Here is a 16,776-nt window from a genome sequence, read left to right as displayed (position 1 = left end):
ACATCTTAACAGAACAACTCCAGACCCCTTCCTATCATACTCAGTCTACTAGTACTATCTTGAGGCCTATGGTAAAAGACAAAAGCCCTTGCTTGAACATCACTTTCCTAATTCCCCTTACACACTGGCTTTGAAAAATCATTCAAAAATATTTACTGAGAATTTACTGGGAAAGAAGAGGTTAAGTATGTCAGATACATCTTCCACCCTCACAGAGCTAATAAGGATCAATGGGAAAGACAGGCCCCAAGTACTAACAAACTAGTGGGAACAAACTGGTCCAAGTTGGACCATTAGTACCAAGTGAGCACCCAATTCCAGATAAGAGAAGGACAGGATAGAACAGAGCTTCTTGGGAGCCATGAGTAAAGGGAGTAGCCAGGGGAAATAACTACAAAAGGGGAACACAATGAGGGAGAAACAGCTTGTGCAAAGGTCCTCTAGACAGAGACACCAGGTACCCAGACAGCAGTGTATGACAAGAGGCTGGAACATAAGGTAGAGAGAGGAGCAGTCTATCTTTGTTCTAAGACAAAGGGTCAGTCCTCGATATGCCTGTCAGACAAAAGGAAAAAGAGAATGAGACAGGCAGCTAAGGAACTAGGTTTAATTTTCTGGGTATTCTACAGAAAAGGCCTAGGAGAAAAGGAGCAGCCAAAGTTAAGAGTTCCCTGAAGTTATTCATAGAAGAGATTCTAGGCTTGTTGTGTTCAGACAAGGAAGACATTGGAGAGAGGACACAGCTTGGGATTATCCCGGCTCTAACTTAAGCTGAGAAAGGTGAAAGGGATAGATTTGTCAACACGTTAACTGAGCCAGGTATGACACACTGGAGTTTAGCAGAGGATTCTGTACCACAGGAAAGAAGGGGGATTTAAAAATGACCCTGAAACTCAGGGCATTGTGTAATTAGGATTCTGTCGTAGGAGAAAGACATACTTACTATGTGAACACAGGGCCTGGGGATAAGGATAAAAGAAGGAAATGGAGCTAAGCAGACCGGAAGAGAGTTTAGAATGTTTCTGGCAAAAGACAGAAGCACAGAAATGGCTCCTCATTAAATTCCAGAAGTCAAGTGAAACACATTCAAACAAAGAGGAAAGAATCTAAGAATTTGCACCTCTGGAATAGCATTATGATAAGGCAAACAGCCAAAGTAGAAATAGCATTTCCTAAAAGAATAATAGACTTTTAATACACGAACACAACTTAAAATTTCTCTTTTAAACAACTTTGATCTAAATGGAAGTGCCCTAGGGTATTCCAGGAATGGGGCTGAGTATAAATCAGGTGAACACCCAGATGTTTCCAACATCTGTCTACTTGACAAGAGTTTTGCTATCAGAAAGTCTGACAGTCACTTCGTAGGTAAAATGACCAATTCTTCAGTGACATAAACAAAACTCAAAAGATAGCCAGGCGCTGGTGGCTCACGCCTGTAATCTTAGCTACTCAGAGGCTAAGATCTGAGGATCACGGTTCAGAGCCAGCCTGGGCAGGAAAGTCTGTGAGACTCTTATCTCCAATAATCCACTAGAAAACAGGAAGTGGCGCTGTGGCTTAAGTGGTAGAGTGCAAACCTTGAGCTGAACAGCAAAGGGACAGCACCCAAGCCCAGAGTTCAAGCCCCAGGACCAACAAAACAAAACAAAACTCAAAAGATAAAACATGTCAGCCAGGAATTATGAGTCCACATGTTCCACCTTTATGCCTATTAAAGATCATTGAACATTGAGGGTGTGAAGACAGTAATAAAAAATTAAGGTAGTAATTTGGTATCAAGCAAGATGAAATGCACAACAAAGGAGATTTGGGAATCATTTATCCATTTTGTTTATCTACAGGAGCCTCCCCATCCAAAGCCATTACAGGTAAAATATACTTTATTTAATTGAGAACAAACAAAGGTAACTGCTGTCAACATCAAAATCTCACCTCCATGAATAAAAGAAATAACATTTTTCCACTGGACAGTACTGAATATCAAACTCTGGGCACCTAGTCTATATGCTTTTAGGTTGTTCTTCAGACACATTCTAGTACTAACATTCTTAGGCTGTTTTCAGACAGAGATCCTCTTACTACAACCTTTCAAGTAGCCAAAATTACAGGCATGCACAACCATACCCATCCCAATAAAATGATTTCATATTCTAGCTGAGTGCCCATGAACCATGCCTATAATACTAGCTACTCAGGAGGCAGGGATTTGAGGAAACTAATTTGAAGCCAGCCTGGGCAGAAAAGTCAGAGGGACTCTTAACTGCATTAACTATCATAAAGCTGGAAGTTAAATTGTAGTTCAAGTGGTAAAGTGTTAATCCTAAGCAAAAAAAAAAGTCTCAAGGACAGCGTCCAGGCCCAGAGTTCAAGTCCCAAGACTGGTGTGTGCATGCATGCACATTTACACACACACACACACACACACATGCACACAGAGTATTTTCAAATACTTTGATTCCTTGGGTGGGCAATGTAGTTCAGTGTAGACTACCTGCTCAGGATGTGTGAAGTTCAGCTATTTAAAATGAAGTCAGGAAGAGTCCATACTGGGGAGGAAAAGGGGCCAAGGGAGGGAGAAGAACATCTTTTCATAGGCTGAGTCACAGGGCCTTGTCATAAGGCAGGGGTCCAAAGTCAAGGACAAACCAGAGGAGAAAACAAAAGGACAAATGGTTCGAAGATCACAAGGGAAGTCTTCTAAACCACAAAAATAAACACATACATTTACTAGATGTTTCTTTCCAATGAGGTCTCTAAAAGGCTCTTGCAGGAACATCACACTGAGGTGAGCAACCCCCATTGTGAAAGTACATCTAGCTCTGGGGGATTTGAGAGGAATTCAAGCAGAAGAAAATCACAGGCATAAAAGTTTGTCAGCCTAGGCATAAAAGTTTGCAGGACTCCATCTCAACCAATGGCTGTGCATGGAGGCTCATGCCTATCATCCCCAATGACAAGGAAAAGTATAGGCAGTCCAACAGGCCAGCCAGGATATAAAATAAGACGCTACTTTGGAAATAACTAATGTAAAAAGCAGGTAGAAGTATAGACAAGTGGTCTAGCACCAGCCTATCAAGCACAGAGTTTTGAGTTTAATCCTCAGAAGTGGGAATGGGGGAGAGAAGGAGAAAAGGAAAAAGGAAGGGAGGAAGAAAGGAGTGAAAAAGGGAAGGAAGGAAGGAGAGAGGAGAGGGAAAGGAAAATTAAACCATGAGTTCTATGTCATCTGGATATTTTTTTTTTCCCCTAATAAACTTTTGGGCAGAGCACAATGGCTCAAACCTGTAATCTCAGAAAAAGGGGAGGTTGAGATCAGTAGGATCACAATTCAAGACTAATCATCCCCCCCTTTCCCCTCCCCCCCCATCTCTATAAACAAGCCATGCATGAAGGCTCATGGCTATAAATCCAGAGACCAGCGAGGTATAGATAATAGAATCATAGTCTGGTTTGGTACCAAAAACCAAACCAAACCAAAACAAAAAAATAAGACTCCATCTGAAAAATAACTACAAACAGGAGAAGCTGGGGATGTCACTCATGTGTGAGAGCCCTTGACTTCAAAGTCTCATCTCACCAAAAATGAGGCTTTAATTTCAAACCCCGGTACTGCCAATCAATACATAAATTAAAATGAACTTAATTTTGCCAATAATCAAAGATTTGTGTGTCGTTTATGAAACAATGCAGAGACACTCTGACCCCTTTTCGACCATTACAAATGTCAGAAGGATATGTATGCCTTAAAAAAAACAAACAAAAAAAGCACCCAAACCTGGCTTTCTCCAGGTAGACTACCTAAATTAATCACTGAGGAAGTTAGCAACTCCAAAATTATGGCATATTTTTTATGTCTATTTTTTGTCGATCATGGGGCTTAAACTCTGGTCCTGGCGCTGTCCCTCACTTCTTCAACTCAAGGCTAGCACTCTCCCACTTCAGCCATAGCGCCACTTCTGGTTTTCTGGTAGTTTACTGGAGAAAAGAGTCTGGCTTTCCTGCCCAGGCTGGCTTTGAACCATGATCCTAAGATCTCAGCCTCCTGAGTAGCTAGGATTACAGGCATGGGCCACTGGCACACAGCAAATTATGGCATTTTTAAGACAAAAAAAAAATTAAGAGGATTCTAGATCTATTTTTTTAATTGAAAATTACTACTAACTGAATTTCTACCCAAGTTTGTGAAATATTGATCTTTGAAGAGATCAAAATTCCATGGTCTTCTTTCAAATTGTATGCAATGAGCTGTCACTTTTTTATAAAAAAAAAAAAAACCCTCCTAGAGAGTAACCTTAAGGGACTTCCGAGAGATGGCCCCATCAAGTATTACATCAGGAATAACTCAGTGGTAAGTACAGTTGAGAGAGGTAATGGGAATTGATTTCTGCTTTTCTAGACACTGTGCTTTCTGAACAGAGACAGATGTGTTTGAACCTGCCTGGCTGTGCTCTAAAATCAGGAACTTGCACTCCGATCAGCCACAGGTTGTAGATTACTCTAGGAAGCCAGCGGAGTGACAGAGATTGATAATCAGCTTCCGGAAGGCCAAGGTCATGAATCAACTTACACCAAGTGAGCCCTCCAACATGTCTAAAGCCTTTCACTGGTGAGAGCAAGCTGAAAGCTGTCACTGAAACGTGTTATCTTTGCAGAAGGCTGACAAGCATTGCCAGCGAAGTAGAAAACCCTATCAAGGCTTTCCCTCCGGGCAGACTTCCAGAAGGAGGCACTGAAGTGGTACTTGCCTTCAAAACGCTGGTCACACCTAGTGTGGCAGAGCTCTCACTGTCCATTACCTTCAGATGCTCTCCACAGCAATGCTCCCAGCAGAGCTCTCCAAAAAGATTCCACCGTTTGGTCTAGGGCACTGACAGACAATGGATTGTGACCAGAGACGTAAAATGTATACTGAGGGATGGGGGAGAGCGGGGATGACAAATGACACAAATAGCCTTGATGATACACAATTTTGTCAGAATAGCACCTCCACTGGGTAAATCGAGATACAGGAGAGAGAAGCCAGCTATGACAGACACGAGAGCAATTCATGGAACATTGGGAGAAATAGCTCAAAGCTAGCAAGCACGGCACAGGCCAAAGGACAAGCTTGTACAAAGGAGACTGGCTAGCTCGAAGCAATCACCAGGAGCAATCTCAGACAGATGCGCATCTGGACAAAGGAAAAGCATCCCTAGAGCTCCCTGTGTTACCAGTAGGTTTCAAGGAAAGGTAACTCTGGGAGCCACAGCATGTTGCTTTGGCCCCAGGAATCAAGGATCTGGAAGTGACCTTCCAGGTTACAAAAAAAGAAGAAAGAAAAGAAAAGAAAGCAAGGAAAAGTCAGGAAGGGAGGGAGAGGAAAAAGAGAAAGGAGGAAGGGGAGGAAGAAAGAGAGAGGGAAGAGAAAGAGAGCTGCTTTTAATGGAATATAGTCATCAGTAGTTAAAGAAGAAGATGAGAAAAATACCCTTTAGGCATCCACTAAGCACCAGGCAGCTGTAAGCAAGGATGTAATACATAGCCTGGAGTTTATTGGCTTCCCATTAACACTGATAGAAAGATATGCTATATATTCACAAATCCCCAAATGAGGAATGAGGGTAAGGAAAGGTAAGGTTAAGCAGTTGGATTGATATACAAAGGGACAAGAGGGTTAATCTTCACTCTGATAGGATAGGAAATATAGTGAAAGCAACATCTCCAAGAAGCTAAGAATTTTAGTTCAGCCTGCACACAGGGCACAGTGCTAAAGGACAGAACCCTATCCAGGCTTACTGACAAGCTAACCACAAGGGATATATTGCTGCAGTGCTTTGGAAATACAACAGGTACAACAGACGCACAGAAATTCTATTTGTTTGTTTGTTTGTTTGTTTGTTTACTGTTGCCAGTCCTGAGGCTTGAACTCAATGGTGGGTACTGTCTTTGAGCTTTTTCTGCTCAAAGCCAGCCATCTACCACTTGAGCCAAAGTTTCACTTCCAGCTCTTGAGTGGTTGATTGAAGGTTAAGTGTCCCACACCTGCCTGGGTTAGCTTCAGACTACAATTCTCAGATCTTAGCCTTCTGAGTGGCTAGGATTAAAGGTGTAAGTCACAGGCACTCAGCTTTCTTATTTACTTTTTAAATAAAAACTTAAATTTAAATAAAACCACAGGGGATAGTAGCTACCATATTGTTAGATTCCATTCTTTGCACTTTAAAATCGATGAACACATTGCAACCCTACAAGGTAGATACTATTTCATTATCTACATTTTAAATATTTCTCAAAAATAGAGTCAGAGTAGTTGAGTAATTTGCTCCAAGTCATACAGTTGCTTTATCAAGCCAAAGGCTGAATGAAAACAATATGTTTGTTTCTAAGGAGCAAGACAGGGAAAAGCAATCCATCAAAGGTATTCCAAAATGTTTCACGTTGAGATAAAAATTGGGTCTACCTGTTTTCCCAGTGTTTTTCATCCAGGTTTTGTTAGAAGATTCATTGTCAAAGCCATCAAGTTGCAGTTCCTGGTATTCTTCACCAACACGAGCATGCTGATCCACAATGTCTATAGGAGACTGATGACGGCCCCCACAGCTGACACTAGATGTAACCCAGTGCTCAGGACCATATGCGCCTGTTGACAGAAAAGAAGGCAACGTTCAATCCTCCGGGCAAGGAGTGGAAGAACATCTCCCAACATGTCCCATTCCAAAGAGGTAAGCACAGTCCTAGGGGTCAATGTATTTCATAAAGCAGTGTCACTTCTTGATTTGTTATCAAACCATTTGCTAACTTAACTTTTAAACAAATTCAGAGAGCTATGAAGAAGGGCTGGCAAGAGTAGTTCACATTTTTTTGTGGGGGGTGGGGGGGTTGGTCATGGGGCTTGAACTCTGGGCCTGAGCACTGTCCCTCAGCTCTTCAGCTCAAGGCAAGTGCTCTACCACTTGAGCCACAACGCCACTTCCAATTTTCTGGTGGTTTATTGGGGATAAGAGTCTCATAGCCTTTCCTGCCCAGGCTGGATTTGAACCTCGATCCTCAGATCTCAGCCTCCTAAGTAGCTAGGATTATAGGTGTGAGCCACTGGTGCCCAGCTTAGTTCACATTTTTTTTTAAATTATATTTAAATTAAACAAGTTTCCCAAAATAAGCAGAGCATTTATTCATAAGAAAGTGACGGTGGAAGTGGGGGATGGGAAGGGAAGGTAAGTGAAAACAAAGGAGGCAACAATGCTTGATAAGAAATGTACTCATTATCTTGCCCATATAATTGTAACCCCTCTATACCGTATTTTCTCAATTAAAAAAAAGAAAAAAAAAAGAAAAAGTGACTTAAGTGATTTAGTATGTTCCTTATTGGGAATGATATCCTAAATACAACTTTCTTCTTAGCTCACAGGAGTCTGTAAACCGGAAAAGGAAAGAAAATCAACGTGAAAAATATTGTACAAAATGTATATGAGTTATGAAAAACTATGGAGAAAAATGAGGCATATTTTTCTTTGACTAATTTTGGAAGGCTTCTCTGTGTCCAGAGTTGGTACTTATGAATGTTAAGGGGGCTCACATCTCTCTTTCCATCCCTCTCTTTCTTAGAGATCGCTTGCAGGGGTTGACTCAGGACTCAAACAAATAAAGACTTGGGGAAGAGGGGAGAGGGGGGATACATCACAGAAACAACCATGGAATGTTATTCTGATGGGCCCCCATAAGAGGTCAGAACACAAAAAAAAAAACCTTACATTTACTTCTCTGACCCACTTGGAAACACAAAACTACAGGGGCAATAGCAGCTCCATAGATAACAATCAAGAACAAAGAACAATTTTTACAAAAAGATTTAGCTCCATTTTCTTTTGAGAATTAGGCATAGAGGAAAAAGAACACAGTTGTGTACTGGCAACCTCAGGGCACAGTTAAGTCTGTTGTAAGTGCCAGAATACTGACGAGAAAAAGGGAATATCACCATTGCCATTATTAGCAGGACTCCAGCTAAATTAGGAAATGTCAACCAACTTAGAAAATGTCAAGGGCTTTTACTCATGGTGTTTTAACTCTTGCTCAAATTCCCAAAGACTAAAACGAGTTAGTCTTAAAGGGTCAGAATGTGTGTTTCCATATGTGTTTAATCAAGCTTTATTTTCATCATTTGTATCTTTGAGGAAGCAAAGGGAGAAGACGCAGCATTATCACTCACTTTAAATTGACTATCAGATGCCAAAAGAATCCACTGAGAAATGGCAGAGAGAGAAAATATGGATAAAACAGATACAAATTTTGATCAGCTAGAAATCAGTTCAATATGTGAAAACGAATACTTATATGTTATGTTTATGTGTGTTTGTACCTTCTAGAAACCTACGAGTACCATAAAGTCACACCCAATGGAAATAAATGCAATGGGTAAAATAATACAAACATGCATATAACAGAAATACATGCACGTATATAATACTAACTCATATGACTCCAAAGAAATAATAATGGGAAGCCATCATTTGTCAACACACAGATACTTATAGTTAATGGTACTAATAAAAAATTACTCTGCAAAATCATAAAAAGTACTTGGCATTCCTTTTTCCCTTCTCACAATCTTCCAGAGGTGGGTGAAACATAATTTAGCACTCTATAATAATATAATCAGAGTCTTTACTAGTGGGATTCATTTATTCGCTGGTAACAATCTAAAGATTTAAGCTAACTACATGCTTGCTTTCACACTTCTACCCAATATACGTTTCAAGTGCAATTTTAATTGAAACTGATCTTCCACTTCAGACTTTAAATTAATTCTTCTTTGGAGTGCTTCATGCTCCAGACACCCTTGCCTTGCAACCCCCTCCCCCTCCACCCCCCTCATGTCATTAGTGGAGGAAATAGAACACTTTTCCCAGGCTTGCAGATATTGATTACCTATTCTCACATCGAAGCACCATTTCCATGCCACATTGTATAAATCTCTCTGGTGTTAAGACACTTTATAAAAGGACTCAGAATTATATCATTAATCATCTGCAGTTGCACAAAGTCTTGCAGTCTTGAATGCTTTTTCAGAATTTTGCATAAATGTACCCAAGTAAAACACATGGCACTAAATAAAGACTATGGGTAGCTTAAACCTAGCTGGGAGTGAAACAAAAAAGAAACCACAAAACCCCAAAATAATCACCAAGAAGCTTCCTCATACACCACTGCCCATCTAAAATAAGAAGGAGAAATCATTTACACTTTCATTTCCTCTTATTGAATCTGTCTTAGAATGAGCAAGATATTTGCATTTTCGTAGCTCCATGAATTAGGAAGAGCTCACTAACTCAGATCAACAGCTCACATATAAGGCCAAATTCATTCTCAAAAGGGAAAGGGGAGGGGAGAGGTAGAAACCATAGGGTGGTTGGGTCTGCCTAAAGTACTTTCCCATTCAACTGTTAAAAGTCTTAGAGATAGAATCAGAAGAAGACATCCTACCAACCTGTAGAGACCTGGGCCATCCAACACTACTTCCTCATTCAGCCTGTGCTGAAAAATGTTTTCCTTTTATTAATGTTAGAAATGCAATAGAAATCCCAGGCTTGATCGCGCCAACCCTTTGTCACAAATGTACTATCCTGTCACTGGTTTCTCAGCTTCCTCTGGGAGTTATTATGACGACTGCGATTTATTGTTTTTCCCTAAATATCTGTCGTTTCCACTATTGGTTAATGCTAAAAGACTTCAGTTTATATCAATACCTAGCACAGGGTTCTCCATCAAACAAGCTCCCTAAAGTGTATTTATGGGAACAAATAAATGACATGGACTTAAGAGATGAAAGAGGGGAAAAATTCATATTTTAACAGAACCATGCATGTTACATTTGTCTGTTGTGCTTGAATTTTAGTTTTACTCATCTGCTAACTCTTTACTAAGTCTTCCTGACTCGCTTCCTCTCTAGAGTGCTGCTGCCAATTTCGGAAGTAAATACTTCTTTTCTTCATTACTACATTCAATTAATCTGAACTGTAACAAGGTAAGCTATGCTGTGAATATGTGATATGCATGAACAATTCTGTGTGCAAGCCGACCAAAGGCCAGTGCAATTTTTTTAAGCAGAGGTGCAACAGAATTTTCGAGCCTCTCTTATTTTTCATATGCTTTAGCAGACTTCTCCACTGAAAGATTATCAATGGAGAAGAAATTTGGTTTTATTAATCAAGCTACAATTTTTTTTTTTTTTGCATTTAAATACTGACTCACAGAGAGTGGGTGCTATGGAGCCAGGCTGCTGGGGACAGGCAGTGGAAAGGGGTCACTGGACAGTTGAAGCTGCCTGGGACTAAGAGATACTCAAAAAGTGGTTAACTGGACTCCTGTTTGTGTAAGTACTTACCGGAGTAGCAGACACATTTGGTATGACTTTGTTCTTGGTAACAAAAATATAGAGCAGGCTTTCAAAGAAACTATACAATGGAGGAAAATGATAGGGAGTCCAAGCAAGGGCTAAGCAAGGTGGATGCAAGTATTTCGTGGTACTCAGGAGTGAAAGACCTTCACCTTCTCTAGAACAGAGAGTACAGAGAGGGGACACTAGAGTGGCATAACTTCAGAGACATTGACTGAATCTTGGGCATCTCGTGTAGGCTCCTCACTTGTTTTAACACTGAGTGTTAAAGGTTAACCCTTTTCAGAAGTGAGCTTTACCCCCTGCTTCACCTGGTTCAGAGACTTATTTGTCAAAAATTAAGAAGGGGAAGATCAAAACAGTAATTACATAATAGAGATGCCCAGCAAAGCCATTTCTGCCCAGTGAAGAGGTTAACATCACCTGTAATAGTATGGGCTACAAGGTCACCCTGGCTGGATATGGTTAGGACATGTCCTCTCTGTGGTATTGCAAACTTCCATGATCTCCAGTCAAATCACATAAACCCAACTGACACCAATCCCACAAAAAATATAACCAAAGGAGACTAAGCTGTGACAATCAATGTAATGTGTCAATTATGTTGTATATTATATTACTGTAATATATAAATTAACATGTTATATAACATACAACACATCATATTAATATACTTAATATATAATACATAACATACCAATATATAGCATATATAGTAATACAATGTTACATATTACAGTAATGTAATATATAATACATGTAAGTGAATTACATATATTTTATAATATTACATATAAATATATTTAAATTATATACATAATTATAAAATATATGTAATATGTATTATATATAATGTGTTAATTAACAAGATTGTTTGCCAGGACTAAAAATGGGAAATACATAGAAAACATGTGTTCTGAATACAATTTAGAGATCAGTGAGTAGTAAGCTTATACCAGTTTTGGATGTTTAGCTGGTGATGACAAATAGCTCATTCTTTTGACCCCCAAATGAAAAAATAGTGTACACAACTGTAATAAAATCCAACATAATCACAAATGAAACCCAAGTTCTCTTAAAGGGGTTAAAACATAATGTTCAGTGTTGTCTGGATTTTCTGTGGGTCATGGGGTCATGTCCCTGGCAACCAAAGGAGAGAGATGCACACTGATGTATACTGTTGGGCGGGCAGCGAGATGGTTCTCACCATCTTTAAAGGAAGTTGACCTGAGCAAAGTGGAAATGGGTGAGGAAGAACCAGACTTGGATAAAGAAGCCCAGCAAGCTTAAATAGGGGATGTTTCATTATTTCTACTTATATATTTAAAAAAACTTTTATAAAGTTGGAGAAAACTGCAGTTAAGAAATAACATCATTAGCTTAATTTATAGCTCATTTGTATATTAAAATAAGTCTTTCTCCTCAGTGTGCCATGAACAAGTCCCTGTATTTTTGTCATTTTGAGACATTAAACAAGTCAGGAGACTAGCATCGGGAAGATACATTTCTTCAATATGAAGAATAAATCACACAAGTGGAGATTAAATCCAAGTGGCCCATTTAAGGCAGACACAATTCTCCACATGAAAATAGTGGCAAATACTGTAAATCCAGGCTCTTGTCTGAGAGCCTATTTGATACTCAATGTTTCTTTCTTAGACAGATTTAGCCCAAAAGAACTCAGTCTACATGCACCAATCTTAAACTGATATTAGCTGGTCTATTTCAACAAATTTAAATAAAAACCTGAAAGAATATTAATTTTTATCCACTTCCACTCCTACTCATACTCAAAAACACCACAAATATATGGTCAGCCATAAGACTTTTCCACAATATAAGCAAACTCTCTCATTTCAAACTTGCATATTGGTTAATCAATGATCTGAGAAAAACAATTGTATTTTTAAAGTATGTAAATCATACTTTTGTCTAAAAGCAAGAATTTGCATTCCAAACAATGCTTTCTTTAAATACATAAGAGGTGTTTTTACTGGAAATAAGCACGCACCTTGAATTTATTTTACCACAATAGATCCAAATAATGGTTTCTATTCACTAATGAAAAGCCATTAAAAATAATGAATTCTGTCTAAATCTAATTAAAAAACAAAAATAATATACATGTTATGTGTAGTTTCTAGTCAAATATGCTTATCAATGCCCCCCCCCCTTCAAGGAACTTTTATTAAAAGTATTATGTGAATATTAGCTCAGTGCTCTGCATATTTATATCTTACTTTCACCAACAGCAACAATCCAAAAATATGTAGATTCATTTTTGCCTAGTATTATAATTAATGCCTTTTCACCCAATCTAATTCACATCTGTATTCCATTTTCTAATTAAAAATTTTATGTGGGATTCAGCTTACGATTCCTTTGCACCCACCAGTACTGATGGCATAATTACCATTTATGTATTACGTGTTATATATATATGTGTGTGTGTGTGTGTGTGTGTGTGTATGTGTGTGTGCGCACACACATATATATATATATATAAAATGGAGAAAGTGCTAAAAAGCATTCATATTGCTCTCCACTCTACTTTATTAATGTGTAATTAGGAAGTTGTTCAACTTTGTTGGCAGAAATATTCTAATTTTTAAGCCAGTTAAGAAAATGTATAATTTGTAAATTCCTGGTTTTCGATTTTGGGTATAAAAAATTTATTCTTCCATTTTCTATCAATGATGGGTTCTAAGAGAACTCACAGTAAGTAACCATCACACCAGAGGTAATACCAGACAATGGCACCAAAGTGAGCCTTAATCTGTTCTAACTTCCAAGTAGTATTTGTCTAATTTCCCAGGGTGGCAAGTTTCAGTTAAAATTTGATGTAGGACTATCAAACTTGATGACTGCCACATTCATCTCCACTCCCCAGAGTTTAGGCAGGAACAGAAAGAGGAAAGATGTGTCCGAACTGCACCCCTGATAAGACATTGCTAATGGATGTGTTGATTCATGGATCATACACCCAGTGAGTTATTTGGAGCTTGCATGAAAAACAAAGCTCACCCTTATCATTCTTTCTTCTTTCTTAGCACAGAGTCCTAAAAGTTGGGAGTCCTAGAATCTAATTCTAAAAGTACAATGCTATCTGAAAATTGCAAGTATTACAAAAATTGAAGATAGGCACTAAAGCTGGGTAAAGCTTCAGAGTATTTGGCTGATTAGTGATGTCTGCAAAGGATATATAATATGGGAGTAGCAAATGCAATATGAACCCAAATACATTTCGCATATTCCAGGGGACTCTGAAAGTTCTTCAAAGACATCAAATCCATCATGGTTCAAGTTTATATATATCTGAGATGAAAAGTTGAATTTACCCCAAATCCAAATCATTCAACAAATTTTTCCATCTCTAATAACTGGGATCACTCACTCACTCAATATCTAAATAGGATGATTTGAAAGGAGGCTATTTTCACGTCTTGGGATACAACATGGAATGGGTAAAAGCAGTCATCTGAGCAATTAACAAAGTCATCACAATTTTTGTCATCAATATAAACATCTTACATGTTTACACAAATGGATACAAGGAGGCTCTTGACTTGATGTTTTCAACACTCACGTGAAGTACATTTCAAGTATTCAATACTAGTCACGTGACGAGGATCTGTTCTTTTATAATAATGACTGCCCACACAGGCATAACAGGCAAACAATCACCCACAGAAGAAAGAATTTATACAGCACAGTGAAAAGAGTGCTAGGTGAGGAGGCTAATTACTTGAGGTCTAGTTTAAGAATAGCAACAAAGCTTTGTCACAAGTGAGTACCAAATGTCTCAAGGACTATATCATTACTTTCCCAAGAAGACTAGATCCATTAGCAATATCTGTCAAGAGTTCAAGGGGGCAAGTGGTAATAGCCCAGTCAAATATTAGTTCTTTATGCTGTTTCTGCTCAGAAACCTAAAGATGAACGTGGCACTAGTTGATAAAGACTCAATTTCCTTGTGAGAAATTTCAGGATTACAACAGATGACCTCTAAAGCTCCTCAGATCTCCAAATTCTCTAAGAGTACTTCCAGTCATACCTGAAATAACTAAATTGGCCAAAGTTATTTGACAGTCCCTAGCCAATCTCCAAAATCCAAGAGACTCACTCTTAAAAAGTAGCCACAGGGATGTGGTAAGGATAAGAGATATTATTAAATGAACAGTTCAATAGTATTTAGCATATAGGAAGTGCTCAATAAAATAATCACTTGACTTTTCCTCTAAGATCTGGATATAAACCCTCAAGCTTGGATGGTAGGGACTGAATCAAGCTTCAGAAATGGTACCCAATTGAAATTTGGCAATTAGTAAAACTCCATACGTACTGGACAAAAGACTGATTCCTCTGCTCAGAGGGACTATCTTAGGACCTTTTACAAAGGAGAGCCCGCCTGGTTCAGAGCTCAGAGAAGAACCTGCCTCCTCCCAGGAATAAGACTGAAGAAGGAAAAAAGAGGGCTAACATGCAAGGAAAAACACACTTGCAAAGGCAGAAACAAAAGGAAGCAAAAAGAATTCCTAAAGGGACCTGATCAAAGATCAAGTTTATTTCTAAACTTTATCACTTTAAATGCCTTTGTATTTATACCCACTCTACTATTTGTAACTAAAAATATAAGCTATAAGAAGACCAATGGTTAAAGTATTCGGTGCTTTCTACATTCATCACAAAGACAAATATGTCAAATTATAAAGATAAAAATCAAGACTGCATGCTGGATGGAATATATAAGGATATTATCTCCCGACTTGCCTTTTCTTTCTACTCTCTTTCCCTAGAAGAGGATGAACTTAGGTAAGGGCTTAAAGATCTCATTTAGACAAAGGAAGAGGAAACAAGCTCGCAGGTCCCTTGCTGCACATTTTTGCTCCGCTCACGCAGGGGTCATGGGATAAGAATCCATGAGAGACTTAATGGGAACAGTTGCCTCTCCCTGATGCCTTCCATTGTAGAGACCCGCCACAGCTCAAGCCATCCTGTGGGAAACACTGGCTGGGGTGACCATAAATTACTCTGAAAGGTCATGGCTACATCTTAGAGAGCAAGTTACAATCCATGGGGAAGGCCTGCTTGAAACATGACTGAGATTTCCTGACTTTTTAGGAATGGATGCTTTCACCCCACTTCTCGACTATCACTGTCCTCGTTCACAGTGTTTTTAAGTTGTTCCAGCTCAGAAGATATTCTAAGAAGACAAAGGGATCAGCCAGGTGCTGATGGCTCATGTCTATAATCCTAGCTACTCAGAAGGCTTAGATCTGAGGGTCCTGGTTCGAAAAAAAAAACACAGAAATTGACAGAAATGTAAATGAGGCTCTTATCTCCAAATAAACACCAAAAAAAAAGTCAGAAGTGAAGCTGAGGCACAAGTGGTAGAATCTTAGCCTGAGCATAAAAGCTCAGGGACGATGTCCAAGCCATGAGTTCAACACTAGGATGGCACAAAAAAAAAAAAAAAAAAAAAGGAAAGGGAAAGGAAAAGGGGAAGGAGAAGGGGAAGGGGAAGGGGAAGGGGAAGGGAAAGGGAGGAGAAAAAAAAAAAGGAAATTCCCAGGGGCAAATTATGTGTGGGTTGGAGCTGGTACCAGTGGCTCACTTGAGGCTGAGATCTGAGGATCTCTGAGACCAAAGTCTGTGAGACTCTTATCTTCAATTAGCCAGGAAAACAAAAAGGAAGTAGAGGTGTGTTCAAAGTCACAGGCCTCCAGAGAAACACCTGGGTGAAAGCTCCAGGCCCTAAGTTCAATCCAAGTGTTTTGCAGTCTAGGCAAGCCCACTGACATCAGAGCTGAAAGGAAGACAAGAAATTACAATCTGTTTTATGAGACACTCCTTTGGTAACTGAAGGGCGGGCCTAGGGGACAGGGAACACAGGATAAGAAAGCACTTTAGAGGGGGATGACAGGATGTTTTACACCCTTCTTGTGGTAACCAGAAAAAAAGGAATGTATGCTTCAAGATACAGTAACTATTCAACATTACTTGTGGAAATGTCTGGACATGAAAGGGCACATTGTCAGGTAAAGCCAACACAACATGAGGGATCCTGATCACTCTGTCACACAGAGAGCAACTGACTTTAAACTTGTAATTTCCTCTTTTGATAAATTCATATTAGGATAAATGGTAACTAAAAGGGAAATGAGAGGAATTTAGCATACACAGTGACAACAAACTCTGGCTACTCATAGTGGCCCTTCTTGACCTTGATCTAAAATGGCATTCTATTCTATCCACTCCTTAATCTTGACAATGTCCTTCCCAGTAGTAGGTCCAACAGGAAATAAGCTCCATGTTGGCCAATAATTATTTATTTTTAATACATGGCTATTTAACTTGGGGCTTTGGGGTAAGTTGAATAAGCCATTCATCAAAAGTCAGTT

General features: G+C 39.1%; 1 protein-coding gene across 3 annotated transcripts in view; it reads right to left on the bottom strand.

The window, feature by feature from the left end:
• Positions 1 to 16,776, bottom strand: part of Ptprg (protein tyrosine phosphatase receptor type G) — a 689,215-nt gene that overhangs the window by 283,432 nt on the left and 389,007 nt on the right. For all 3 annotated transcript variants that reach the window (XM_042679699.1, XM_042679701.1, XM_042679700.1), the window contains exon 3: positions 6,443 to 6,622. In XM_042679699.1, coding sequence (XP_042535633.1) covers positions 6,443 to 6,622 — 180 coding nt within the window. The remainder of the gene's footprint in view (positions 1 to 6,442; positions 6,623 to 16,776) is intronic.

The sequence above is a fragment of the Dipodomys spectabilis genome, unplaced genomic scaffold, assembly GCF_019054845.1.
Source record: "Dipodomys spectabilis isolate Male_0828 unplaced genomic scaffold, ASM1905484v1 ptg000054l, whole genome shotgun sequence".
Classification (NCBI taxonomy): Eukaryota; Metazoa; Chordata; class Mammalia; order Rodentia; family Heteromyidae; genus Dipodomys; species Dipodomys spectabilis.
This window is presented reverse-complemented; position numbering and strand designations above follow the sequence as displayed.